Source organism: Antechinus flavipes, chromosome 3 (genome assembly GCF_016432865.1).
Source record: "Antechinus flavipes isolate AdamAnt ecotype Samford, QLD, Australia chromosome 3, AdamAnt_v2, whole genome shotgun sequence".
Lineage (NCBI taxonomy): Eukaryota > Metazoa > Chordata > Mammalia > Dasyuromorphia > Dasyuridae > Antechinus > Antechinus flavipes.
Window position 1 is genome coordinate 581,148,932 of NC_067400.1, and position 27,645 is coordinate 581,176,576.

At 46.3% G+C, this 27,645-nt stretch overlaps 1 protein-coding gene across 1 annotated transcript in view; it reads left to right on the forward strand.

Moving 5' to 3' along the window:
• Window positions 1-11,663: 11,663 nt before the first annotated feature.
• The window catches only part of ASAP3 (ArfGAP with SH3 domain, ankyrin repeat and PH domain 3), a 69,769-nt gene continuing 53,787 nt past the window's right edge, over window positions 11,664-27,645 (forward strand). The window contains exon 1 of the mRNA XM_051988273.1: window positions 11,664-11,970. Within this exon, the coding sequence (XP_051844233.1) occupies window positions 11,836-11,970 (135 nt within the window). The 5' untranslated portion in view covers window positions 11,664-11,835. The remainder of the gene's footprint in view (window positions 11,971-27,645) is intronic.

Here is a 27,645-nt window from a genome sequence, read left to right on the forward strand (position 1 = left end):
TGTCTCTGTCTCTGTCTCCCTCTCTCTGTCTCTCTCTTGTCTCTGTCTCTCTCTGTCTCCTTTTCTCTCTCTGTCTCTCTCACTCTCGCTTTCGCTCTCCCTCTTTCTCTCTCTCATCTCCAGAAGAAAATCTGCTGGCTCACAGCTTTGGCCCTGGCCTAGCCTCTGGAAGGAGAAGAAGGTGAGAGATGAAGGGGCTCCAAGTCTGGGGTAGAAGCTGAAGCAGCTGCCTTCAGGGTTTGCACAAACACGGGGCAAAGGGGCGCATCCCTGTATTGGTGAATCCCACCAGTCATGCTTTGTGACCCTGTGCAAGTCACAAGCACCAACCTCAGTGTCCTCATCAGTAAAATGGGCACAATAGCGGTCATCCCCCATTACATTTTTTCTCATCTGTAATCGAATGAAACAACACTGGGAAAGCACTTAGCAGGGCCTAGTGTGGTAAGCCGCGCACGGATGCTTTCCCCTTCTTTCCTGTCCATCCCTGCGACATTTGACCGGTGGACACGAGGTATCTCAGAAAGCTGAGGGTCGGTGGCGCCGGCTGTCAGCGTCCTGGGCCTTCCCCGGGCCCCGCGCCCCTGGAGCTGCGGACAGTGGGCCGGTCTCCGCAGGCCCCGCGCATTTGTGGAGCCGCTTCAGGGTGCGGGCTGAGGGCCGCTCGGCCCGGCCCGTGTCTGTCAGTAAAGCCGGGGCAAGGCCGGGAAAACTCTCCGCAGGCCTGGGAGGCCCCCGGAACAGCCCCCGGAGAGGGAGCTTGGGGGACCCCGCGCCGTCCTACGGGGAGAATTCTCTGGGTCAGGTCTTGCCCTCGGGAGCCGAAGGCCTTCGGGGCGCCTTTAGGGGAGACCAGTGTGAAAGGAAGCGGGTCTCTGGGCTGCAGCCCCTTCCCCATCGGTGAGGGGCGCCCGACTGTGCCCACGGATCGTCACCCAGCCCCTCCGGGCGGTCCGGCTTAGGGAGGCAGAGGCTGCCGCGGCCGGGCGGGGCCCGAGGGCGTTTCCCACAATTTCAAATTCAAGGGCTGCCTTTTAACTCCTTACTATGGCCTTCATACTAACACGAGCTGTTTCTTCGGCTGCCAGGAGGGGGCGGGCTAGCAGCTATGGCCTGGCCATCTTGTCTCTCCAGCGCCACCTCCGGCCGCCCTGATCTATGGCCACTGGACCCCGTGGCTCTGGAGGGGAAAGAGGCACGTGACCCTGCACAACTTCCCCTCCCCCCCAATCTAATTCGCTTGTATGTCATGACATCGCCTCCTTCATGGTCCTATTCGAGAACCAAGGTTCTCGATCTTACCTGTCCATCCATCTATATGGCTTACCTGTAGGCTATCTGTGATCTAGACTTATGTTCGTGGAGGAGGAACTCAAAGAAAAAGTTCCCCATTCCTTCCTCCTCCTTTTCTTCTTCTCTTTCCTCTTTCTCCTCCCTCCCTCTTCCCCCTTCCCCCCCCTCCCGTCTCTGTCTGTCTCTGTCTGTCTCTGTCTCTGTCTCTCTATCTCTCTCTCTTTTTCTCTGTCTCTCCTCTCTCTCTGTCTCTCTCCTGTCTCTGTCTCGCTATCTCTGTCTCTATCTCTCTGTCTCTCTCTATCTCTCTGTCTCTGTCTCTGTCTCTGTCTCTCTCTCTCTCCCTGTGTCTCTCTGTCTCTGTGTTTCTGTCTTCTTTCTCTCTGTCTCTGTCTCTTCTCCTTTCCTCTGTCTCTGTGTTTTTTGTCTCTCTGTCTCTGTGTGTGTGTCTCTCTCTCTGTCTCTCTTCCTGTGTCTCTGTCTGTGTTTCTGTCTTCTTTCTCTCTGTCTCTGTCTCTCCTTTCTATCTCCTCTGTCTCTGTGTTTTTTGTCTCTCTGTCTCTGTGTGTGTGTCTCTCTCTGTCTCTCTTCCTGTGTCTCTCTGTCTCTGTGTTTCTGTCTTCTTTCTCTCTGTCTGTCTCTCCTTTCTGTCTCCTCTGTCTCTGTGTTTTTTGTCTCTCTGTCTCTGTCTCTGTGTGTGTCTCTCTCTGTCTCTCTCCCTTTCTTCCCCCCCTGCCTCTTCTTGCTCTCTTATGTCAGTAAAGGAAAAAACCCACATTGATGTAAAATGCACGGCCAAGTGTAGCCTTGTGAATCTTCGATTCTAGCGTTTGTGAATATACCATTAATCCCCATATAGATGGGGAGGAGGTAGATCTTAGAGCCCTGTGTACTTGTAGCGCTCTCTAGCCACATACACCCAGGAGCCCCAAGGTGCCTTCTGCCTCTTAGACTCCGACTGTGAGTTTCCGAATTGGAGTTCACACCGCTAGCGTGTTTTAGGTGTCTAAAGCGTCTACGTTTGGGCTCTGGTCCTCCGGACTCCAGAGCTGGAGCTCCATCCACTGCCCCATCTAACTACCCCATGGTTTTTAATTAGAGTTTCAAATTTAACCCCAGAGTTGCAACACGGACATGTGTCCATTTCCTCTTCTGAGCTTCCTGCTGCTCGTTTGTGAGTATTTTTAAGTGATTCATTGTTGTTCTTGTTCTTGGAATCATTCCAGCTCCTGCCACTAGTCTTCCCAAAGTGGTAAAGGCCCTGCCTTGTAACAAAGGAGTACAATTCAGCAAAACAAGCCGCTCGCTCGGCTGGCTCTGCAGGTGGAGCTCCCCTCTGCAAGCCTGTCGGAGCGTTTGCATAAGATGCCCCCGGCCTCCCAGCCCCGAACCTTCTCCAGGCCCCTCAGACCATCCGGAAGGTCCATCAGAGTTGGGGTGTTTTGTTTGGTTGTTTGGTTGGTTTTGGAGGGGGAAGCAAAAGGCAGCTTGAAGGAAAGTCACCTGAATGTAAATCGGAAAGGTTCCTTGTTGCCCCTGTCAGAGTCCCTTTGTCCCCCTCTGAACATTTCATTTTGCATCAGCCTTTCCTAGGACCTTTCTAGTGAGCGGGCTGGAGAAGCCTGTGTTGCACTGTGAGGTCACCAGGGGGCGCCATAGTGCCCGGAGAGCCTGCCTTCCTTGCCAAACTACTATTGGTACCCTGCTTTCTAAACCGTAGAGCACTGGATGAATGCTGTAATCATCCCAGCACATAATTATCATACATAAACTAGGTGGCGTATCTATTAGCTAATTATCATCCTAGATGGCATGTTTATAGCACCTACTGTGTGCCGGGAACTGCAATGAGCACCTTGCAAATTTTATCTCATTTCATCCTTCCAGTGGCCCCTGTACTAAATGGGGGAGGGGTCTCTGTGCCTTGGTTTCCTGGTGTCACTTAAGATTAGAAACACCCTCCGAGGCCCCAGAGGCAGAAGGAGGCGCTTCTGGAGAGGATGGGATCGGAGAATGAGCCCCGGAAGAGACATCCTTCAGTCACCAGAGGGGAAGGGATTTCCCCGTGCAAGCTCCCACAGCTGGGCTTCAAACTCTGGCCCCTCCCTCACCATGCCCTCCTCCCCCTCCCACCCACGATGAAATCCCACCACCCATTTCTTTGCTTTTGTCCCCCTGTGAGTCTCAATCAAAACATACATCGTTTGGATATGGGATCTGCCGAGGGAAGAGCAGGTGGGAAGCCCTGGGGTGGCCAGAAGGCTTCGGGCAGCCTCCTTTCAAGGCTGAGTCCATCTTCTGGACTGTGATGGGAGCACGGCACCCAGTGTGTCAGGGATGCCTGATCTTTCCCACGCGGGCCCACTTCGCTTTGGTGGCAGTGCTCATCCCATCCCTCTCTCCAGGTAGCCACCCTGACAATGTCTACCATGGATCCCAGAGGGGAAGAGGAGAGAGTGTGGATAAATTATACTGTACCGTCCTCCCCAAGAGGAAAACGCTCAGCATTTACTGGCCCATCTGTTGTAGTCAGTAATGGTCAGGCTTTACTGATGCACATCATAGGATGTCAGAGCTGGGAGACCCTTAGAACACAAGAGGTCAGGGCTGGGAGGGCCTTAGAACCCAGAATGACAGAGCTGGGAGGGCCCTTAGAACCCAGGAGGTCAGAGCTGGGAGGGCCTTAGAACCCAGGATGTCAGAGCCGGGAGGGCCCTTAGAACCCAGGATGTCAGAGCCGGGAGGGCCTTAGAACTCAGAATGACAGAGCTGGGAGGGCCCTTAGAACCCAGGAGGTCAGAGCTGGGAGGGCCTTAGAACCCAGGAGGTCAGAGCTGGGAGGGCCCTTAGAACCCGGGAGGTCAGAGCTGGGAGGGCCCTTAGAAACCAGGAGGTCAGAGCTGGGAGGGCCCTTAGAACATGGGATGTCAAAGCTGGGAGGATCCTTACAACACAGGAGGTAAGAGCTGGGAAGGGCTTTAGAACAAAAAATGTTAAAACACAATGGCAGATATGGAAATATATATTAAAATAGAGAAAATCAGCACTAGAAAGTACTTGAGGACACTGAATCTTAGGGCTGGATGGGAACTTAGAATCTGGGACCTTTTTGAGATCGTGAAAGCCAAACATCCTTATGTAACCCATGTGGAAACAGGCCTAGAGAAGTTAAGGTGAGGTCCAATGGCACAGTGTAAATACTAATTAAGTGACAGCATCGTCAGCTGTGACTGGAACTGTTTTCCTGTGAGAGCCCATGATTGACCTTGACCAAAGACCACCCTCAGGCACTGGCCACAGCTGGCTGAATGACCACCATAGAGGTTTCTCCAATAAACTCTTTTCTTCGGGCCAGAGCTGAGTTGACTCGAGGTCCTGGCACGGCCTTTCTCAGCCATGGGGTAATATAAGGTTGCTGTCATCAGGCTCCCCTCTAACTCCCCCCAAATCTAGCCAGGACCAAGGCCAGGGGTTGTGTGAATCCAGATTGTGGCGATCACTGCCCTCTGGTGGCCAGAACTTAGTAGTGTTGATCGAGGCTCCCTCTTTTGTTTTGTTTTGTTTTGTTGGTTTTTGCTTTTTTACAAGTCAGTAGAATTCTATTCGTTCATGCTAATGAGAAACTACGACCTGCAGAGTATTCCTGTTGCACTCAGATCCAAGTTAACATCGAGTCGGTGCAAACACACCACCATGCGGAAGGGTTATTGTGCTGTGTGTTTACTCACTGGAACACAAAGGAACGCTGCTAATTATAGCTAGCTTTTAAACAGGGCTCTAAAGCTTACAAAATGCTTTACACTTATCTCATTGGCTGCTCGTGACCAGCCTTGGCCGTAAATGCTATTATTAGCCCTAAGGACAGGGGACAGAGTATGCCTGAACCCGGTTAAGTGAGGCTGAAGATCCTGAGGGAAGGATGTGAGACTGAAAAGAGGGGACTGGGAAAGCCGGAAAGAGGCAGAGGGCCTGGAGATTAAGAGAAGATAGGAGAATGGACTAGGGAGGGCAATAAAGTGACATCATGAAAAGGGAGGGTAGGAAGCCCTGGTCCCAGAGTCTGATGATCCCTACCTGAAGGTCACCCTCCATATTTCTCCTTGACCCCCCTTATATATCCTAGAAATTGCCACATCTTGTCCTTTCTCTCTCCGCAACATCATATATATCTTCTCCTCCACTCATACTCACCACCAGACTCATCATTTCTCCGGTGGACTCTTGCAACCATCACTCAATAAACATTAAACACTTGCTCTGTGGCAGGCGATGTGCTAAGTGCCGGGGCTACAAAAAGTAGTAAAAGACGGTTCTTGGTTTTCAGGAGCTCACAAGCTGGAGGGAGAGATAATATGCAAATAAATGATACAAAGCAAGCTACACAGAAGATACAAAGGAAATAATTAATAGAGGGAAGGCACTGGAATTAAGAGTGCTTCTTAAGTGGGGAAGGCTTCCTCTAGAAGATGAGGATTTATTTGGGACTTAAAATAGTTGAAGCAGAGAAAGGAGAGTGTTTCCGGCATGGGGCACAGCCAGAGAAAATGCCAGGAGCAGAGAGATGGAATATCCTGTTTGTGGAATAGCCAGGAACTGGTTTGTGGAACTAGTGTCATTAGATGGAAGGAATGTGAGGGGAAATCAAGATAGGAGGGAGCTAGTTTGAAAAGGGTTTTGAATGTTAAACAGACCATTGGTATTTGGTCCTGGAGGCAAAAGGGACACACACACATACACACACACACACACACACACACACACACACAAAACAAAGGACTTTATTAAATGGCAGATGGGGGTGATATGATTGGACCTCTACTTTAAAAAAAAATCCCTTTGGTAATTGGAGAATGGATTGGATTAGGGAGAGATCTGAGGCAGGCAGACCCATCAGCAGGTCCCAAGCATGAGGCAATGGGGTCTAGACCAGAGTCGTAGCAAGAACCTCTTAATTGGTCTTTCTGTCTCAAGGCCCAATCCACTGAATCTACTCTTCACTGAGTTGCCAAAATGACTTTCCTAAAGTATAGATATGCCCCCATTACTCTCCTGTTCAATAACCTCCAATGGCTTCCTATTATCTTTAGGATCAAATGTGATTTCATTTATTTGGTATTTACTGCTTTTCACAACCTAATCCCTTCCTATCTTTCTATACTTTCTATTCTACTCTTCTTGACATACTCTAAGATTTAGTCCTATTACCTTCTTGCTCTTCCTCAAATACAATATTTGATCTCCTCTCTCTGTTCCTTATGCCCGGAATGATGTTCTCCCTCTCAACCTCTGACTTTTAGACTATCTGGCTCCCTTCAGTTCAAAAGCCGCCTCTCCTGGGACACTGTCCCTCATGTAGGGTTGTGAATAGTAGAGGTAGGAAAATTGTGAATAGTGAGATCAGGGACATGACCATGCTTGTGTGGGGTCAAAGTGAAGGTGAAAAATGTGAGAATTGGGGATACTGATGAATTTGAAAGGCACAATATTTGAGGAAATATACCATGTAAATTTAAGTCCCCAAGTCTAAGGGGGAGGGGATAATCGGGATATAGGAAAACTATGAGCCAGGAACTGAATACCTTGAGAAAGAAGAAAGAATGGCCTCTAAGCTGGAGAAGATTTCAGAATTTGGATAAGGGAATATATCTAGTTGGGATGAATCTCAAGGAGGAGAGGTCTTAGAAGCAGTAAAGAATAGGAAACATAACTCTTTGACTAGTGTGTTGGGGGGCTGGGTAAAGATATATTCAAGAAGATGGCCAGGGATGTACAGATTTCTAGAGGGAACCGTAGCTGGAGAGTCTGAGATAAGCAGCTCTAACAGGAAGAGCAGTTTGTTGTCAATGGAACAGGAATTCCAGAGGGCACAATGGAAAGATCACTCAGACTAGCATGGGAACACACACGGGATGGGATTGAGAGAGATGGGTATGAGGAAGCAGGAGATGGTAATCAAGTTTGATCTGAACAGCCCATGACCGAATTATAGGGATTTGTAGGATAACAGGTTGTCATGCCTTTTGCCAAATAAGCACTCATTTCATAAGTAAAAGACAGAGGGTGAGAAGGGAAGGCAAGTGTAGAGTGTCTAGTCTGGAGTGAGGATCAAAAGCAAAGGTTTGGTCAGTGGTCTGTGTCTGAGTGTGTCTGAGACATTTCAGCCAGGATGGCTATGGAGGAATAAAGAATAATTGATTTTCTTTTTAAAATTATTTTTATTTTAATAGCTTTTTATTTTACCAAATACATGCAAAGATAGTTTTCAACATTCACTTTTGCAAATCTTTGTGTTCCAAATTTTTCTCCCTCCCTCTCCTCACTCTCTCCCATAGACAGCAAGCAATGGAAATACAGATTAAACATGTGCAATTCTTCTAAACATATTTCCATATTCATCATGCTGCACAAGAAAAATCAGATCAAAAAGTAAAAGAAAAAAATGAGAAAAAAAATAAACAACGACAACAACAAAAGGTGAAAATATTATGCTTTGATCCATATTCAGTTTCCATAAGTCTCTCTCTGGATGCTTTCCATCCCAAGTCTATTGGAATTTCCTTGAATCACCTCATTGTTGAAAAGAGCCAAGATCGCTGCTGATCATCACATAATCTTGTCATTTCTGGGTATACTTGACTTTCAATCACCAACTACATCACTATGACAAGATTTTGTTTCCCTGGTTGAAGAGTTCTAAGAGGTTCCGGGATTGTGGCTGTGAGATCACAGATTTAGAACCAGAATGGATTTTAGAGGACACCTAGATTGTACAGTTCTAAGAAATACATGAACACTACATTGGGTATTAACTCTTATCTTTCAATTAACTGATTTGTTGTTGTTATACATCCTTTGTTCTTGAAGAGGACCAATGGCATCACGAGAATGATGAGCAAACATTTACTGTGGGTCAACTATGAGTAGAGCCCTGGACTGAACACTAGGAAGGCAGAAAATGAGACACAGGTCCTGGCCTCGAGGAGTTTTTGTTTTAGAAGTGAAGCAATGAGTGCACTGTCATGTCCTAGGCCTTATAAGAAGTACCAGGAGCTCCAGTATTTCAGAGATCAAGGAGGTAGCTGCCTAGAAGACATGGCATTTGAGCCACCAAAGAGTGGTTCTCTCCCCTCAAACTTGACTCCTAACACTATAAGTGAGAGAATATGATCAGAGGCAGGAAAGCCTAGGATTGAATAGAAGAAATAACAAGTAATAGTCTTCAATCAATGAATCTATCTACCAGTCAATATAAGCATGTGTATTTAATGGGCCTCTGGGGACACTGACAAAAAACGAAAGCACCTCTGCCTTCAAGGAGCTTATATATCATTAGATAAGTTGTACATATAAATCAAAATAAATAAAACATTTTGCAGGGCATTGGGAGAGAGCTTAAGGACTAGACTTTAGTCCACAGCTCACAGGGAACCAGTGAATGATGTGATAAGGAATGTGGTCAAACCTGAGCACTAAATTTAATCTAGTTGTGTGCACCAGATGGATTGGGATGGGGGGGAGTGCAAGGAGGCCAGTTAAGAAGTCATACAAAGCTGAAGTGATTTGGAATCCAATTGTATGTTTTTGAGTCTTAGGTCTGCAACTAAACCAAAACTCCTTCTCTTAATGGTGCCATACTGTATCTCTTGCCCCTTCATGACTAAACTCCTTTAGAAAGTTGTCTACACTAGATATTTCTATTTCCTCTACTCCTATCCTCTTCTAAACCCTTGGTAGGAGCCCATCACCAGTCATCTTGACTTTGTCTTGCCACTGGTCCCAGATGGCTCTGGAGGGGAAGATGAGGCAGGTGACTTTGCCCAGCTCTCCCCCACTTCAATCCAATTCACTTTGATGTCATGGCAGCACTTTCCTGATGCCCTCAGTCCTCTTCCAGAATGAAGGAGGAACACAACAAACCCTTTGCAATCTGGCTTCTGACCTTATCCTTCCTTTGGACCAGCTCTCTCCAAGGGGTCTCTTCACTGACAATCCAATGGCTTTTTCTCAGTTCCCACTCTTCTTGACTTCTCTTTCAGCCTTGGAAACTGCTGATGACCCTTCCCTCATGGTTCTCTCTCTCCTGGTTCTCCCCCCACTTCTCTGATCATTCCTTCTTGGTCTCCTTTGCAGGATGTCATATCCACTCACACAGGTTCAACCATCATCTCCATGCAGACAATTCCCACATTTCTATATATCTCACCCTCATTTCTCTCTTGAATATTAGTCCAGTATCACTAAATGCTTCTGGCTTTTATCTAACTTTTATCTCAACAGAACTCACAATCTTTCTTCCCTATGTCTTCCTTCCTTCACTGACTTTTCTGTTTCTGTCAAGGGCACCCTAATCTAGTCACCTGATCTTCAGTATCATCTCAAGACTCACTCACGCCCATCTTTCATATCTACAATCTGCTGTCAAATTTTATCTTTACCTTTACCTGCCTGGTGTCTGTCCCCTTCTTTCTGCTCCTCCTCATTAACTCTCACCTGGACCTCTGTAAATAGCGTAGGACTCTGCCTCAAGTCACTCCCCACAACAACCTATTTTTCCAAATGGGAAGATGTGACCGTGTCACCGCCAGCGCCACTCAATAAACCCTGGGTCTCATTATTTCCAGGACCACACAAAAAATCCTGTTAGCTCACAAGTTGGCCCCTTCCTACCTTTCCAGATTATTACACGTTATTTCCCTCCACAAACTCTGATCCAGCTGCATTTGCCTACGTCCTGTTTTGAAGGCACAAAAATTCATCTCCAGACTCAGAGCTTTTGTACTGGCTGTAGCTGCAGTGCCCTCCCTTCTCACGTCTAACTCCTAGTTTCTTTGACTTTCAAGCTGTAGTTCAAATCTCACTTTTTGGAGTAGGTTTGTCTCTGTCCCTCCCCTGCTTACTGCTTTGCTTCCTACCTACTGCGCGCAAAGATTACCTTCCATCTACCCTATATCTTGTCCCCACTAGAGTTTGTACGTTGCCTCCCCTAGTTAGAATGTGAGCTCCTTGAGACCTGGGTCAGTATTCTGTCTTCCTTTTTAGTTGCTGGCACATAATAAACTCTTACTGAATGCTTGCTGATTGACTAACTGACCTTACACAAGTGTCCTCCCCACTCCGGGCCAGTTTCCTCGTGCACTGAGTAAGGATTTTGGACAAATAAAGTCCCTCCCAGCTCTGAATCTGTCTTGTGACCCAATGGGGAAAGGAGTTGGGCTGTGGTGGGTTGGGCAACTGTGGGCATGGACAAGACGGGAAAGGGAGGAGTCAAAGCTCACCTAGCCGGGTGACGGGAGTGGGGGTGGGGGGAACCTCAGGCAAAAAGGGAGAAGTTCGGAGCCGCAGGCGGAGGCTGGATTTTGTTTTGGGGGGAAGGTTTGGACACTTGCGCTCGGGGTCTGCAGTGAAAATCAAGAGGTCTGGGCTCGTCCTTGCTTACCATATTTACGGGTTTGAATCCCGAGATCACGTCCCTTCCCTGGACCTCAGTTTACACATTTGTAAAGTGAGGACATTAACAGTCGCACAACCGGCCCGGGGATCCCGTTTGTGAAAAGCACTTTGTAAATTGTAAAAGGCCTGGAAATGAGAGATGGGAGGGCCCATAAGGGCAATGATTGTTTTGTGGGGGGAAGGGACGGGACGGGCTAAGGGGTGGGGAGAACCTCCCTACGTCCAAGAGAAGTCGGGCCAGCGCAGTTGGGTAGGAGGAGGATGCGGCAGGGCTCCCGGGCCCGGGGCCAAGAGCGGGGCGGGGCAGGAGTCGGGAGAGGCCGGGTCTGGAGGGGGTAGGGGGAAAACCAGGCTGAGCGCACGTGACTGCGGGGAGCCCAGGCAGGGAGACAAAGGGCGGGGCCACGGCGTCGGGGCCCAGGTGGGAAGCTAGGGAAAGGGGAAGGAGCTGGACTGGACCTGGGGCGGGGCTCGTGAGGTCTAGTAAGGGGAGGGACCAGTGGGGGGTGGCCAGGAGGTGGAGCCGACGGCCTTAAAGAGTCAAGAGGGTGTATGGGGGGCGGGATGAGATGGGGCAGACCTGGCAGAATGGGGATGGGGCCTGGAGGGGGAGGGACTAGAAGGGGCTGGATCTGCAGGAGGAATGGGGAAAATTGAGGGCGGGAGTGGGAGGGGAGGGGAAGGTTGAAGAAGAAATGGGGGACCTGGGGCGGGGCAAGAAGGGACTGGGGGGCTGCCGGAGGAATAAGAGACTTGGGGCGGGAGTGGGAGGGACTTGGAGGGCGGGGGAACTGGCGAAGGAATTGGGAGGTCCAGGGAGTGAGGGCGGGGCAAAATGGGGGGCCAAGGGCAATGGGGACTTGAGGGGGCGGACCTAGCCGAGCCGGGGGTGGAGGAGGGTGCTCGCAGGGGCTGGCCGTAGGAGGAGAAAGGGGGGTGGGGCGGGCCCTTGGACTCCGACAGTGCCCAGGCAGGGCAGCAAGGGGCCGCCCGGCGCAGCGCGCTTGCCCCGCTCAGTCGGACCCAGCCGGCGCTGCTGCCTGTCCCCCGAGTCCCGCATCCCGCGCCTCGGGCCGGACCCCAGCCCCAGCCATGCCCGAGCAGCTCAGCGTCGCCGAGTTCCTGGCGGTCACCGCGGACGACCTTAACTCCCCGAGTGGCCCCGCCGCGCTCGCCTTCGCCGCCAAGATGCCCCGATGCCGGGGGGCGGCGTTGGCCCGGGAGGAGGTGAGGGGGAGACGCTGGGATGGGGGGGCGTGTCCCACCAGAAGGGCCCCTCCCTCTCTGGGGGGCCGGGGTGGAGGGACAGAGCCCGACCCGGACACCTCCTGGGCCTGCCAGGCCGGTCCGTGCCCGGCATGTGCCTCGGCCTCTGTGCATCCGAGAGCAGGTAAGGTCATCCAGAATGGGAAAGCCCAGGGCGCCCCAGGCTGTCTCCGAGTGGGGGACAGTTCATGGGATCGCAGGTTCAAAGATGGAGGGAACTTTAGTGACCATCTGAGCCATTTCACAGACCAGAAAACAACTGACTACTGACTGAGCTAAAGTCATTCAGGTACTCAGTGGCGCGCCCGGGATACCCAAACTCTATCTTCTGGCTACAAACCCAGTCCCTTTTCTCCAAGCCCACCTGAAGGCCTGAGCCTTCCTCTTCCATGAAGCCTCTTTGGCTTAACTCCAGCTCATGGTTGGCTTTCTGAATCCCCTTACACTGACTTCTGTCACCAGAGTGGACAGAGCTCTGGCCCCGAGTTTAAATCCTGCCTCTACACTTAGCCTTGTGACCCTGGACAAGTCCCTTAATAGAAATTAAGTCGGTTTTCTCATTGATAAAGCTGGGATAATAATAGCATGCACCTTCCAGCACTGTCTGAGGTCAGATGAGATACCAGTTCTGAGGTGCTCTCCTAACCTCCAGGTACTTTCTAAATGCTAGCTATTATTCTTATTCATGTTTTGTCTTGTTTCACTAGCTAGACTGTCAGGGACTTGAGGGTAGGATCAGCGCCTTTCTCTGGCATTGGCCCTCCCAAGCCTCTCTGCCCCATTCCCTCCCAGCTAGCCTGGGCCCACAACACATTTCATTTGTAGTGAAATTAGTACTTAGTCTGCCTGTGGGTGTTCTACTTCCTTTCCCCACTCTTGTGTTTTACTGGTGCTTTTTGCTTATCAATCCCATTCATGTCTGACATCTCCTTCTTCCCAACTTCTTTCAACCAGTAAGACTTCTCTTGTAACAAAGAATTATTTTTTAACCAGAAGAAAACATCACTGAAGTTTATTTCAGATGTAATGGCAGTCGTGTTAAAATTGACAGGCTTAATCCTTAACTGCACCAAGTAAATGTAACAAAGATTTTAAAAGAAAAAACAGTTTTGCAAAACCTACCAACTAAACTGACATGGTTTGAGAGTATATATACTATTTCTTATCCAGGTTTAATCCTTAACTGCACCTAGTAAACGGAACAAAGATTTTAAAAGAAAAAGCAGTTTTGCAAAACAAAACAAAACAAAAAAACAACAACAATCAACTTACTGACCTGGTTTGATAGTATATGCACTATTTCTCACCCATAGTTCCCCACCTCCACAATGAAGGTAGAAGGTATATTTTCTTTTGTCTTTTCCAAGACCAAACTTGGTTATCTTGATTACATGAAATTAGTTTTGTTTTATAGTTCTTTTTATTGACATTGTTGTAGTTTTATGTTATGTATTGTTTTCTGGTTCTGCTTATTTCATTCAATATCATTTCATAAAAATATAAGAGGGGACATAAAAAAATTCTTTATTGTTCTTCATTGTCCATTTAGCAATCTCTAAGGAAATGGGATCTGTGTTCAATCCTGGTCAGTTTAACATATTTGTCCATGATTTGGGGGGAAAGCATGCATGCACTTCAGATTTGCAGGTGATACAAAGTTGGGAGCACTTAACTAACTTCCTGGAGGACAATCAAGATCCAAAAAAAATTCATTTTTATTGAGGTACAAGGTCTATCCTGTGTGTGAGCCTTTCCCCACTGTATGTTGGGGGGGGGGGAAGCATGCAAAAAGCACCAAGTATAGAGTATAGAGAAGAACAGCAGATCAGGCCAGAACACTGATTTTAACAAAATGAAATTAAATAGGGATATATAGAATCAGAGATGTGTCACTGGAAAGTACCTTAAATCCATTTTTGAGCTGAGGGAAATCAAGTGAGTGTTGAAGATCACCCAGGTGACCTCCGGATTGAGAATATCTAAATCCATCATGTTTTCTATCATACCATGAGGCATTCTTCTTCTTCTTCTTCTTCTTCTTCTTCTTCTTCTTCTTCTTCTTCTTCTTCTTCTTCTTCGGCAATCAGGGTTAAGTGACTTGCCCAGGGTCACACAGCTAGGAAGTGTTAAGTGTCTGTGGCCAGATTTGAATTCAGGTCCTCCTGACTTCATGAGGCATTCTTAATACATTTCATTATTCCGCTTGGTGATCATTGATTCCTTTTCTGCCCCACCTCAGAACTACCTTGGGAGGTAGTGAGCTCCCCATCTTCGGGGGAATGACTAGAGCTTTCTTCTCAAGTTTGGGTTGGCCCGGATGTCTCCCTTCCCACCTTCAAAAGAGGTCTAAAATTCTTGTTCTCCGTGTACAAGAGAGCTGAATGTCATCATCAGAGCTCAGCACCCTGGGGATTTCACTGAGTGCTCCCTTTGCCAGATCATTTGTTAAAATATTAAATAAGCTTCCTTCCAACCCCCATCCCTGGGCGGCCACGCTATGAATACTGCTCTGTAGGCAGAAGTGTCCATTTGTACTCACGCATAAGGCCTGCCCTCTGTGTGCTGGGGGAGGGGAGGGGAGGAGAAGGAGGCAGCCCTTAGAAAGGGCTACAGAGCAGGGTAGGGGCAGGTTAGACCTTGCTATCTATGGCCTGGTTCAAACCGGGCCAAGCTGGTCCCCCCTTTGGCTTGGGGACTTGGCAGCCTCTCAATAAGTATTATCTCTATCTCTTCTGACAAAACCTGAGGACTGAGGGATGAGCCTCCCATTGATTGATGGCCCTTGCCTGCCATCCTTCCATGATCTCAGTGATTTCAGAGGCCGGCCCCTCTCTCCTTATCCCCACTGATATCACTTACCCAGACTTATCACTCCCAAAACATTTGCTCAAGCTTGTTCTATGACATTACCCTCAGTCTTCCCCAGCTGATGATCTCTCCTCCCATCCTCCTCCTTCTCCTCGTCCCCCAGCCTCCATCCTTGCAACTTCAGTATGTATATTGACAATCTTTCTCTAACAGTCCGACCTCCAGTGATCTGCCTCAGCTTACTCAAAGATAATAGATTTAATTATTCATTCAGTTGACAAGCATTTATTAAGCACCTACTAAATTCCAGATATTGTGTTAAGCATGAGGGTAAGATGTCAGAGGTCATCTAGGTCAATCCCTTCATTTTACAGATGAAGAAACTGAGACTTGGCTGTCCCATTGCCTTTCCCAGGGTCACGCAGATTTCCAAGCAGACAAATCAGATTTTGAACCTAGATTCAAAAACATAAATCTGGCCATACCTTTGTTGTTTCCATTTCAAGGACTGTCCTACTTCCATGACCCAGAACTTTGAAACACCATTCCCTGCAGGCCACCTCCAGTCCTTCCACCTTTTCCCCTCTTTTGTTTGTATTCAGCTGGGTGGTGCAGTGGATAGAGCAGCAGTCTAAAATCAGGAGGACCTGAGTTCAAATTTGACCTCAGATATTTAACACTTCATAGCTGTGTGACTCTGGGCAAGTCACTTGACCCCAATTGCCTCAGCAAAAAAATAAAATAAAATAAATGCCAGTTTGGAGAGTACAAAGACAAAACAAAAACAGCCCTCCCCTCAAAGGAGGTTGCATTTCTACTGTAGACAGGAAAGGGAAATCTTGCAACCCTCTAAATGTCAGCTATTGTTATTATTACTCTTTTAGGTCTGGTCTCCCAATGTGGACTTTATTTTTCTCCTTGAGCACTTAGTAGGCCCACATGCATGTATCTCTGCCTACTGAGCTGAGCATTGCTCCTGACCTTGGGATCCTGGTCCCTGGGTAACCTTGCCATCAGATCTCTGATCTGTCTGCTCCCTTTCCCACGTGGTTGAGCGTCACTGGAGGCAATCATGAAATCAAGCTGGTTTCACCCACCACAAATTCATGGTTCCTCACCCTCAGCTCGGGCCCTGGCTTCTGCTCAAAAATCCTTCTTCCTTTATGCTTGCTGGCTCCTTATCTCCTTCTCCTCTCTGCCAAGTCTTTTCTTCTCCCCTTTAGGCCCCGACCCCACCTCCATCCCCAGCCCACCTACTGAAAAGATCGAGGCCATCTGATGTGAGCGGCACCAGCTTCTCACCTTCCTCCCTCTCCTTACCTCATTCCTTGAGCCTCGGAGACATCTCCTTCTTCAGCCTCAGAAAAAGAAACAGGCCCATTCCTCATTAGGCTCGTTCCCTCTACTCGGGCCCTTGTTCTTAGGGAACCTGGTTCTCCCACACTCTTGTTCCAGCTCTCCCTCATCTCAGGCCTTCAGGTTCTCCCTCAGCCCCGACTCTTTCCACTCTGCCAACAGACACGTTCAGGTCTCAGAGGCCCCGAGACTCAGTTTCTTCATCTGTAAGATGCAGTTAGTAAGACCTGCCCACCTCCCTCATAGATCTCTTATCTTAAATAAGAATTCCTGGATGATTGTTAGAAAGTGGCTCCATGTATCTGAGATTCAGGGTCCTCGTCTGTAAAGTGGGCTGGGAAGACCCGCCCTAACTCCTTGAAAGGGTTGTGATCTCAAGTAGAGATTCCTTTTTAGAGAGTTTTAGAAAATCCCTTAATATCTTTGACATTCACTTTCTTCTGCAAAATGAAAATAATAAGATCTACTCGGACCATCTCTGGGGTGGGGCTGGGAGTCCTTCCTCTTCTTCTTTTAGGATATTTGAGGAGACTGCAGCGCTGCTTGGACTGTCATTCTGTTCTGTCTCTGTCTGTGTCTCTGCCTCTGCCTCTGTCTCGCTCTATTTCTCTGTCTGTCTGTCCCTCTCTGTCTCTGTCTCTGTCTCTCTCTCTCTCTCTCTCTCTCTCTCTTTTTCTCTCTCTCTCTCCCTTCCCCCACACTGACCCACAGTCATACAACTATTAAGTGTCTGAGGCCAGATTTAAATTCAAATCCCCCTGACTCCAGGACCAGATCTCTAGCCACTGTGTCACCTTATTGTCCTTTGTCTTTCTTTTTCAAACAAGAATCACTTATATAATAGGCTATCATAATTAATATTTATCCATAAGCATATAAGAGTGCCATTTTTAATAGATGTCACCCCAGCTAATACTCCCAGTTTCCGAAGTGGTAAAAGAAAAGCTTTCACAACTGAGGGATCTAACAGGAAAAAATCAAAAGCACATGGAAACATGGGGAGACGCATAATACCTTGGTCATGCTGCCTTCTACTAGCCTTGTGTCGAGATGCTTTAACCCCAATACTCAGTTGTTTGACCACTGAAAACAGTCATTTCATCCACCTGCTCAAAGGTCGGCAGAATAATGAATTAAGAAGAATCGTGGCAGGAAAGTGCCTTCTGCCATTTGTCCCATGAAAAGGCTAAGGCCATTGCTTGTAATAGTAAGAATGTAAATGCCTTGTCATAAGAGGTTGGCTCTCTGGAAGGGAAGAGAAGGAAAGCAGGACGAAATTTGGAGGATGTAAAAACAAACTTATTGGTGAAATATATTTTTAAATGTTAATACTTTTTTTAAAAAAAGACTTTTATGCAGACCTTTATGGTTTACAAAAATGTATTTTTAATGTGTTCCTTACGACAACCCTGTGGGCTGGATGTTTGGAATTGTATTAATGCCATCTTTTGATTGGAACACTGAGGATTGGGGAGGTAAAGGAAAGGGTCAGTTCTTATTTGCCAGGATCCAGGATCTTTAGATTAAAAAGAATCTTGCTCAACCTCCTCTGCTGAAGAGGAAACTGAGACCCAGAAGGAGGTGATCACATAGCATAGGTGAGTTTTGCTCTCAGCCCCGTCTTTCCTCATGCATGGCAAATACACCGGTGCTCCTTCTCCAGTGAGATCATATTTATGAAACTCTCAGCATACAGTAGGCTTTTAATAAATGCTTATTTCTCCCTGCCTCTCCTTCTTCCCATGATGTTCTCTGTGACCTTGGAAAATCACTTTAACTCCCTGGGCTTCCCCATCTGTCAGGAGGGTCTCTTTTCAGGGCAAGACCCAGACCCCCCATTCCCATCCGACCTAGTTCTGCTGAGGGCATTCCCACCCACCATTCATAGCCCAGCACATCTATACCTGTTCCAGAAAGGTACCAGTGAGCCCACCATGTCTCTCTTGTCTGACCTTTAGCATAGGAGGAATGCGGAATCTGGGGTCAAGCCCCAGCTTTGATACCTCCTAGCTGTGGGACTTTGGGCCAGTGGACTAACCTCTCTGTGCCTTGCTTTTCTCATCTGTAATAAGAGCAATAACTGAGGTTTACAAAGTGCTATACTTTATTTCATTTTGTTCTTATAAGCACCTTGTGAGGCGTTAATAGTAGTAATAACAGCAAACTTTTATATAGAGCTTCAAAGTTTGCAAATTATTACAATTACAATTATTATTTTATTCTATCTTCACAACAACCCCAGGAGGGAGGTGCTATTATTGTACCCATTTTACAGATGAGAAAAATGATGCTCTAGGAGTTAAGTGACTTGCTCATCTTTCATTATCAAAGAAGATCAATGATATCTCAAGGTGATGTCTTGACTTGGGTCTGAATTGGATTTAAGGGAGGCAGAGTTGCACCAAGTTATCAACCTCAGTCTCTCTTCCAGAGTCATGGAAAGCTAGTGGCAGGACAAAAGTCCTGGCTTTGTGACTGGGGATGGCCCTGTATGCATCGGATGGTCTTGACATCTTCAATGTCAAGTATTTAGGGTCACACGGATAATCAATTAACACATTATTATTATTGTGCTAAGTTCTGGAGACACAAAAAGAGTCCAAAAAAAGTCCCTGCCCTCAAGGAGCTTAAACAATCTAATAGGGGACACAACATGTCCACCAAGATATAGAGACTAGCCTTATGCAGGATAAATGGGAAATCATTAAAAGAGTGAACGGACCATAATTAAGAAGGATTAGGTATCTCAGACAGAATTTGAACTCAGGTATACCTTTTTACAAGTCCAGCATTCTATCTATTTCTTCACTGAGTCGTATAGAGACTACAATTCTATATTTGAAATCAGGAGGTTATTATAGCCCAATTTACAGAATTCTATACAGAAGTCAGGAAGTCAGATGCTATTATTATAGCCCATTTTACAGATGAGAAAACCAAGCCTGAAAAAACAGGCTAACTTATTTAACCACAGCTACCCAGCCAATAAGTGTCCAGTTCTCTCAGCCACCTCTGGCTGTCCATTTTGTCCATCTGTGAACCAGGAGAGCCAATTAGCCCTGGCTTCTCAAGCTGTAGCTTCTCATCTAGACTGTTTTTTTGGGTGAGCCAAGAAGGAGTGGGGGGGTCTGTAGTGGGTCTAAAGCCTCATCTTTCCCCTGGCTCCCAGGTAGGTTTTACCAGAACATAGTACAGGAGAAACAGCTTGAACCCCTGCCTGCTGGTTACTTCTCCTCAAGCTCCCCTGAGATAGTTTATGTAAAGCACTCTCCCATCCCAAAAGCCCATTGCAGATGTGATTTCTCCTCTTCCCTTTGTTCTCAGCTACCTGGTAATGGGTAACTTCCTTCACCGCTCAGTTTTCTTTTCATTAAAATCTGTAAAACTATCTTTGTGGTTATGACCTCACAATTGTAAAGATCAAATGAAGAAACAACAGTTTGGTCTGTACTGCTGACTGCACCTCAAGTGTGGAAACTCCCTTTCCAAGTACAGATTAGCTCCTTTTTGAGGGAGGATTTGAACCCTTCAGGAAACAAAACAACCTTCAGTCCATTATTCCCCAAGGCATTATTCTTTTTAAAATTTGATGTTCATTTTTCAATTTTTATTGATAGCTTTTGTTTTTATGTCGTCTTCGGTTAGCCAGTCAACAAGCATTTCTGAAGTGCTAGACTTTATATTAAAAACTGTTTTAAGTAAACGCAAAGAGGACAAAGAAGTTTTAAACTCTTTAGAGAGTTTACATTCTGATGGGAGAATCGATGTACAAAGAATGATACATATAGTGGATATATATGCTGTAAATAGTGGGTAATCTCAATGGTTAGGTACTAGCAATGGGGAGAAGAGAACTCTCTCTCATCCAGAGAGCTAGTCCCTATCATGGACCTTCTTTTCTTTTCTTTTCTTTTTTAAAAATAACACACTGGGGTGGGGGGAAGAGTATATCAAGAGCTAATTCCAAACATTTTATTCCTTTACTCTCCCTAGGCAGGCTTAGTCATAATTTATTAAGGGTTCCAGGCAACCTCGAAACTAGGAATGTCAACTGAGCATGTTCTAGGAGAGGGTGAAGGAGGAGAAAATAGCCTCTATATTTAATTTTTAAGGTGATATCACTAGCACAGTCTTTTCTGGACCTCCCTTCTTTCCTCTCCATCCACTGGGATAGCCTTAATCATTGAATGGGCGGCTGCCTCAGTCAAACTATAAAAAAAGCCATTTTTCTCCCACTGCATCCAGGGCCACCTCCAGTCTCCTGATCTATATCTTGCCACTGGACCCAGCTGGCTCTGGAGAGGAAAATGAGACTGGTGACTCTGCAGAACACCCCCCCCCCCGAAATTCATTTCACTTGCATGTCATGGTGTCACATCCCTGATGTCACAGCCCTTTTAGAGAACGAAGGACAAAAAACAGGAAATTGAATCCTCCTTTGTAACAAAGAGAAAAAGATAAAACAGAATAATTAATACATCAACTTCATTCATGAATGTATGCACTGTGCTGCCCTGATAGTCCCCCACCTGTGTGCTGAGACAACATCTATTCTCTAGGACCATGACTGGTTTTTTCCTATTACCTGGAGTTTGAGCAAGCTCTTTGTTAGCTCTGCTGCAATCCCCGTGTACATTGTTCTCCTGGCTCTCCTTTTCTGGATCAGCTCATACATATTTTCCTAGACTTTCCTCCCAGTACCTCTTCCTCCTGTCCCAGTGCCCCAATAATCCATTCCCTTCATGGGCGACAGCTCATTCCACTATTCTTCAGTTGAGAGGGACTCATTTTGTTTCCATTCTCCAAAAAAAAAAAAATTGTTGATTCTTCCGGGGACAAACCCAGCCTGGCAAGCCTTGGAAAATCCTCATCGTGAAGGGCAGGCTGGCAGAATGTTTCTCTGACTGCTTAGGTCACAGTGCCCAGCCCAGCCTCTCTAGATTCCATGTTGCTGATTGAAAGAGAAGCTTTTCTGGTTGGCAATCTGATTATCAATAAGAATTGATTCAATACTCCTTATATTCTCGATGCTAGGAATACAAGAACCCAAATGCCCTCTGAAAGTTTACATTCTAAAAGGGGAAACTACATGCACATATACCGTTATAGGCAGAAGAATCATTTCTTCTGGGTAAGGGGAATGGAAGGGAGGTGCTATGGGCTGTTGGAGTAGAATGGGCTTCATGAAGGAAACCAGGATTCCCAGAGGTGCTGGTGGGAAGGGAGAGCATTTCAGGTATAGGGGACAGTATGGCAAAGGCACGGAGAAGAGGAATGAAGCATGTGAAGGGCAGAATGAATGTCAGACTGGTGTAAATGGGAAAAGATCCAGAGTGGGTGAATCAGAGTCCAGACTCTGGGTCCAGTCATGCTATACATGCTACTTGTGTTGGGCCAAGTTCTCCATACATTGGATTTCCCATCTGTAAAATGGGAATAATAATTGATATTTAATATATGTTGGATTTCCTATCTGTAAAATGGAAAGAATAATAATGATATTTAATATACATTGGAATTCCCATCTACAAAATGGGAAGAATAATAATGATAATTAATATACATTGGATTTTCCATCTACAAAATGGGAATAATAATTGATGTTTAATACATGTTGGATTTCCCATTTGTAAAATGGAAATAATAATTGATATTTAATATATGTTGGATTTCCCATTTGTAAAATGGGAAGAATATACATTGGATTTTCTATCTATAAAATGAGAATAACAATAACAGATATTGGATGCATGCTGGATTTTCCATTTATAAAATTGGAGAATAAAAATAACTGATATTTAATTATAATAAAATTCAATTTAGTAGAATAAATTTAATATTAGATGTTATCATTAATACTAATTTATATTTATAGAATATTATTAAATTATAATATAAAATATTTAAGTGTTCTAAGGTTGTAAAACACTCTAAATATTATCTCATTTGATCCTCATGACAACTCTAGGAAGGAGATGCTATTATTATTTCCATTTTACAGATAAGGAGCCTGAGGCATATAGTAAATGACCTAATCAGCTAGGAAATGTCTCAGGCTGGATTTGAACTCAGATTTGCCTGACTCCAGGTCCAGTGCACTCTTCACTGCTGAGGAGAGAGGAACAGGCTGACAGAAATGAGACAAGCACCATATAATTAGTAAGTTCTCAGGCTAGATTTGAATCTTTTTCTGCATGTTTAATCAAAGATTTTCATCACCACATCAAAGTTTCTCTCATTCAGTACACATACACACATGCACACATATGTAGAAATACAATATCCCAATGGTTAATTCACACTATCACTTATTTTGTGTGACTATAATTTGGGTTAGGGGAAAAAAAAGGAAGGGCAGTCTTCCAATTTGCTGATTAGAGAGAAAGGAGTGTGAATATATAGTTATCCCTCCATATTTGTAGTTGTCTGTTTGTGGAAATAGCCTGAGTGTCTAGTCTGTCGATTTTGACGCTTAAAACAAGTTAAGCAAAAACTGGGCTTTCCCAGCAGGACCAAGCTGGGGCAGGGGAGAGGAAAACACTTTGCATATGTTACCTTATGGGAATCTCACTGTGAGATAAATAGGATTTTCGGTATTTTACAGAGAAGGGAGCTCAGAGAATTTGTGATTTGCTTGAAGACTTGAAGTCGTATAGCTAAAAAATTTCCCAAGTGAGATTTGAATTCAGATCCTCCTGACTTCAGATCCCAAACTCAGGTACTGCATCAGGCTGGTGGCGTTAGTAATGGCTACACTGTCTACCTCCCAAGGTACTGGAGGAATCAGATGAGCGGTTGCATAAATAATACAATGGCTTTTATTAATCATTATTATGGTGGTTCTGTGAATATAAATGTGATGGCTTTTAGTAATTATTATAGCAGTTCTGTGGTACATTTGTACAAATGGGCTAGTTCTACTTCTGTCCCTCAACCTCTCAATGAGCTTGATTTGGAGGTGGAGCTGTGGCCTGACTCACAATACTCGGGGTAGGAGAGTAACTGGTGAACGAATGCCCTGGGTACCGGTTATTCTAGAATGGGTTGCTTTGTCCAGACCTACAAATTGGTTAAGTCAAATCAAGATAACAAGCATTTGTTAAACTGTTATTTTATGCCAGATACTGTGCTAAGGGTTAAGGATTTAAAAAAAAGTTTTTGCTCTCAAGGAGTTCACGTTGTAATGGGGGAGAACACATCTGTCTTATGGATCGTAGAATTTAAAACTAGAAGGAACTATAGCAAAGTAATAATAATCTACTAAACGCTGAGATTGTGGAGTCATAGGTCTGAAGCTGGGTTCAAGGGTCTGAAAGATCAGCTCATCCAACCTCCTCATTTTATGGAAACTGAGGTTCAGGGAAGTGAAACTATTCACTAAGAGACAGGATTTGAACCATGGTCCCTGGATCATAGTTCTAGAGCTGGAAGGGGCTTAGAACCAGCCCCTATATTTTATAGCTGAAGAAATGAGGCAAGGAGAGGTAAGGGATTTTGCCAGTTACCCAGAAGGTAGGAAGAAAAGAACCCAGGACCTCTTAACTGAAGAAATTGAAGTGTTTCCATCCTACCAAAATAGGAAGGGCATTAGAACATGGAATATCAGAGCTGGGAGGGCCCTTAGAACTCAGGATATCAGAGCAGGGGAGCCTTTGGAATACAGAATGTTATAGCTAGGGGGCCCTTAGAACTCAGGATATCAGAACTGGGGGGCCCTTCGAACTCAGGATATCAGAACTGGGGGGCCCTTAGAATACAGGATGTAGAGCTGGGAGGGGGGCTTAGAATATGGATTTTCCATCTACAAAATGGAAGAATAATAATGATATTTAATATACATTGGATTGCCCATCTGTAAAATGGAAATAATAATTGATATTTAATATATGTTGGATTTCCCATCTATAGATGGGGGTGGGGCTGGGGCTGGGGAATCCTGAGAGCACAACTCACATACATTAGAAGAGGATGTTAGGGCTGGAAAGAGGAAGTTTTAGTTGAGAGAAAACTGTCTTTAGTATCCAAGCCCCTTCGTTTCAATCTTGGCTCTGCTGCTGTTTGAACTTGCATAAATTACTTCCCCTTTCTGGGCCTCAGTTATTTTTTTATTTAAAGAAAAAATAATAAATCTGTCTTTTGTTTTTACATCACGTTATTTATGAATAGACTCGATCTTCCCCTTCCCTCCTTCCCTACTCAGCCATTCTTCCCCTGTCCTGACCCTGGGCACCCATGGGTCTCTCATAAGAAAGAAAAGAGGTGGATGACCTCCTTTCTTCTCCAGAACTCGGATGGGCTATTCTGACGGCCCCATTCCCTACAAGAAGGGCTAGAGCTTCCTGGATGGGGAAGGAAGAGGGGGAGCCTGGTTTCCGTGACATTCTGCAGTCCCTGTGTGTTTACTTTAGTCTCTTGGTCCTGCTCATTTCACTCTGGCAATTGCCATCCGTCTTTCCCCATGTTTCTCAGAATTCCTTCCTTTTGTCCTTTCTTAAGGCACAATATTCCATTCCAGTCATGAGCTGATCATTCCACAAATACTCATTAAGCACCCATTCTCCGTCAAGCACCCACTTGACATGATTTTTTTGCTCATTTCCCAAACTTTCTTCCTTCCTTCCTTCCTTCCTCTGAGGCAATTGGGGTTAAGTGACTTGCCCAGGGTCACAGAGCCAGGAAGTGTTGTGTCTGAGATCAGATTTAAACTCAGGTCCTCCTGACTTCAGAGCTGGTGCTCTGTCTACTGCACCACCTAACTGCCCCTATTTCCCAATTTTTCCTGTTTTCCACTTTTTTGCTACTGTTCTATGAATGTGCTGGTATAGATGTCGGCTGTCTTTTTGGTCATTGGTGGAAGAAGTCGGATACTAGCTTGCCTTTGTTCATCCATAGAATAGAGGCAAGTGTCAGAAGAATGATGTTTCTAAGATCCCTTCTGGGTTCTAGACTTTATGGTCCAATGAATATGGAAAAGAGAGAGCTCTTCACTGTTACTAAGAAAACTTTCCCCATTTCTAAAGAATGTTATATTTACAAGGTACTTTCCATAGCAAGAGCCCTGGGAGAGAAGTGCAAATGTTATCTCCATTTTACAGACAGGGGAAACGGCCATCTAGAGGAGAATGTTGACTTGCCGGAACTCACACAACTTGCAAATACGAAGGCCGAGGCTCAGCACTAGCTTTCTAAACTTCCACTTCCTCACTGTTGGTGAGCTCGGAAGAGCATCTTGATTTATTTCAATCCAATGACCATTTGCTGGTGGTCTTTCCGAGCCTGGAACATTAATACAAGACATTTAATAAATGAGTGTTGACTGACTCACAAAGCCAGCCATTGGGTGCTAGGGATATGAAGACAAAATAGTTCTCAGCCTCAAGGAGCTCCCCTGCTTGGGGTTGAAGGATAGAGAGAACAGTATGTGAGTGTATAGAAAAGAGATCCAGAATAAATACAGGGTGTCCCAAAAGTCTTAGTGCACTTTACTTTTGGGACACCCCACAAAAAGTGAAAAATGACCGGTGAGAGTGAGAGTGGAGTGTTCTTTCTATTCTGGAACACTCAGCTAGGACTGGTGCAACAAGCTCTTCTGTTATTCAGCGGTGGCTGGCTGCTCATGATCCCATTTGGGGTTTTCTTGGCAAAAATACTGGGGTGGTTTGCCATTTTCTTCTCCAACTCATTTTACAGATGAGGAAACTGAGGCAGAGTTAAGTCACTTACCCAGAGTCACACAACTCGTTAGTGTCTGAGACCTGATTTGAACTCAGGAAGAAGAAGATGAGTCTTCCTGACTCCAACTCTTCTCCATTGGCACCACTTAGCCGCCCCTGGGTCGTGGTAAATAAAAATAGTTTGTGTTTGCCCGGCCATGGTCCCCCAAACTGTAAGGGGCCAGTTTTTCTGGTTTTACAGAAGAAGAGATTAAGGTTTGAGGCAGAAGCTGTTTGACTAGGACTGCCCATATAGGGCCCTTACTACCAGCTAGTATTAGCTACAGAGCCGGGCCCGATGATAATAATAGCTCACATGTAGATTAACTAGTATTATTTCCTGTGGTCCTGCAACTGCCCGCGGAGCTGGGGCTATTATTATCCCCATTTCACAGAGGAGGAAACTGAGAGTCACAGAAGTTAAGCAGCTAAGTCACAGAGTGGCACTGTTGGTGAGGAAGACCTGCAACCTTCTCCCCTAAGCCATCTTGTCCAAGGCTGCCCTGCCCCTCTGCCCCTGCTCTTGTCTGGAGTGGGGAGAGAGACTGGCCTCTGTGAGCCTGCCTCTCCTCCTCCTCCTCCTCTTTAGCTCCTGAGTACAAACAACACTTCTCTCTGTCTGTCTGTTAGTCTGTCTCTCTCTCTCTTTCCTCTCTCTCTCTCTGTCTCTCTCTCTTTGTTTCTGTCTCCCTATCCCTTTCTCTGTCTCTCTCTCTCTCTGTCTCTCTCTTTGTCTCTGTCTCCCTGTCTCTTTCTCTGTCTCTCTCTTTGTCTCTGTCTCCCTGTCTGTCTCTCTCTCTCTCTCTTTGTCTCTGTCTCCCTGTCTCTTTCTCTGTCTCTGTCTCTCTCTTTGTCTCTGTCTCCCTGTCTCTTTCTCTGTCTCTCTCTTTGTCTCTGTCTCCCTGTCTCTTTCTCTGTCTCTGTCTCTCTCTCTTTCTCTGTCTCTCTCTCTGTCTCTGTCTCCCTGTCTCTTTGTCTCTGTCTCTCTTGTCTCTGTCTCCCTGTCTCTTTCTCTGTCTCTCTGTCTCTGTCTCTCTTTGTCTCTGTCTCCCTGTCTCTTTCTCTGTCTCTCTGTCTCTGTCTCTCTCTTTGTCTCTGTCTCCCTGTCTCTTTCTCTGTCTCTCTGTCTCTCTCTTTGTCTCTGTCTCCCTGTCTCTTTCTCTGTCTCTGTCTCTCTCTCTTTCTCTGTCTCTCTCTCTCTCTGTCTCTGTCTCCCTGTCTCTCTGTCTCTGTCTCTCTTTGTCTCTGTCTCCCTGTCTCTTTCTCTGTCTCTCTTTGTCTCTGTCTCTCTGTCTGTCTCTCTCTCTTCTCTGTCTCTCTTTGTCTCTGTCTCTCTGTCTCTATCTCCCTGTCTCTTTCTTTGTCTCCTTGTCTCTCTATACACACACTTGCACGCATGCACCCCCCTCCCCAAGACCCGTGTGGGGGCATCCGCGGGTGCCATGGCCACTGCCGCTGCACACCCTTCCGGGTCCTTGCCCCTCGCACCGGGCCCAGCCAGCGCTCACTAAGCGCTCCTGCCCGAGGGTGAGAGCCCCAGGCCGGACGCGGGAAGGCCGGGCTCCCGCCCTCGCTCAGCAGCCTCACCTCCCGGATTCAGCGGGTGGGAGCATCTCGGGGGGCGGCCTGGGGTTCGGGGAGAGGGGTTTGCACAGTTAGCCAAGGCGCCGTCCCTGTTTTTCTGGAGATTCGGATCCCGTGGAAGCTGAGGCAGCAGCGGCACATACATTAATGGCAGGGCCCCAGGGCCCCATGTGCG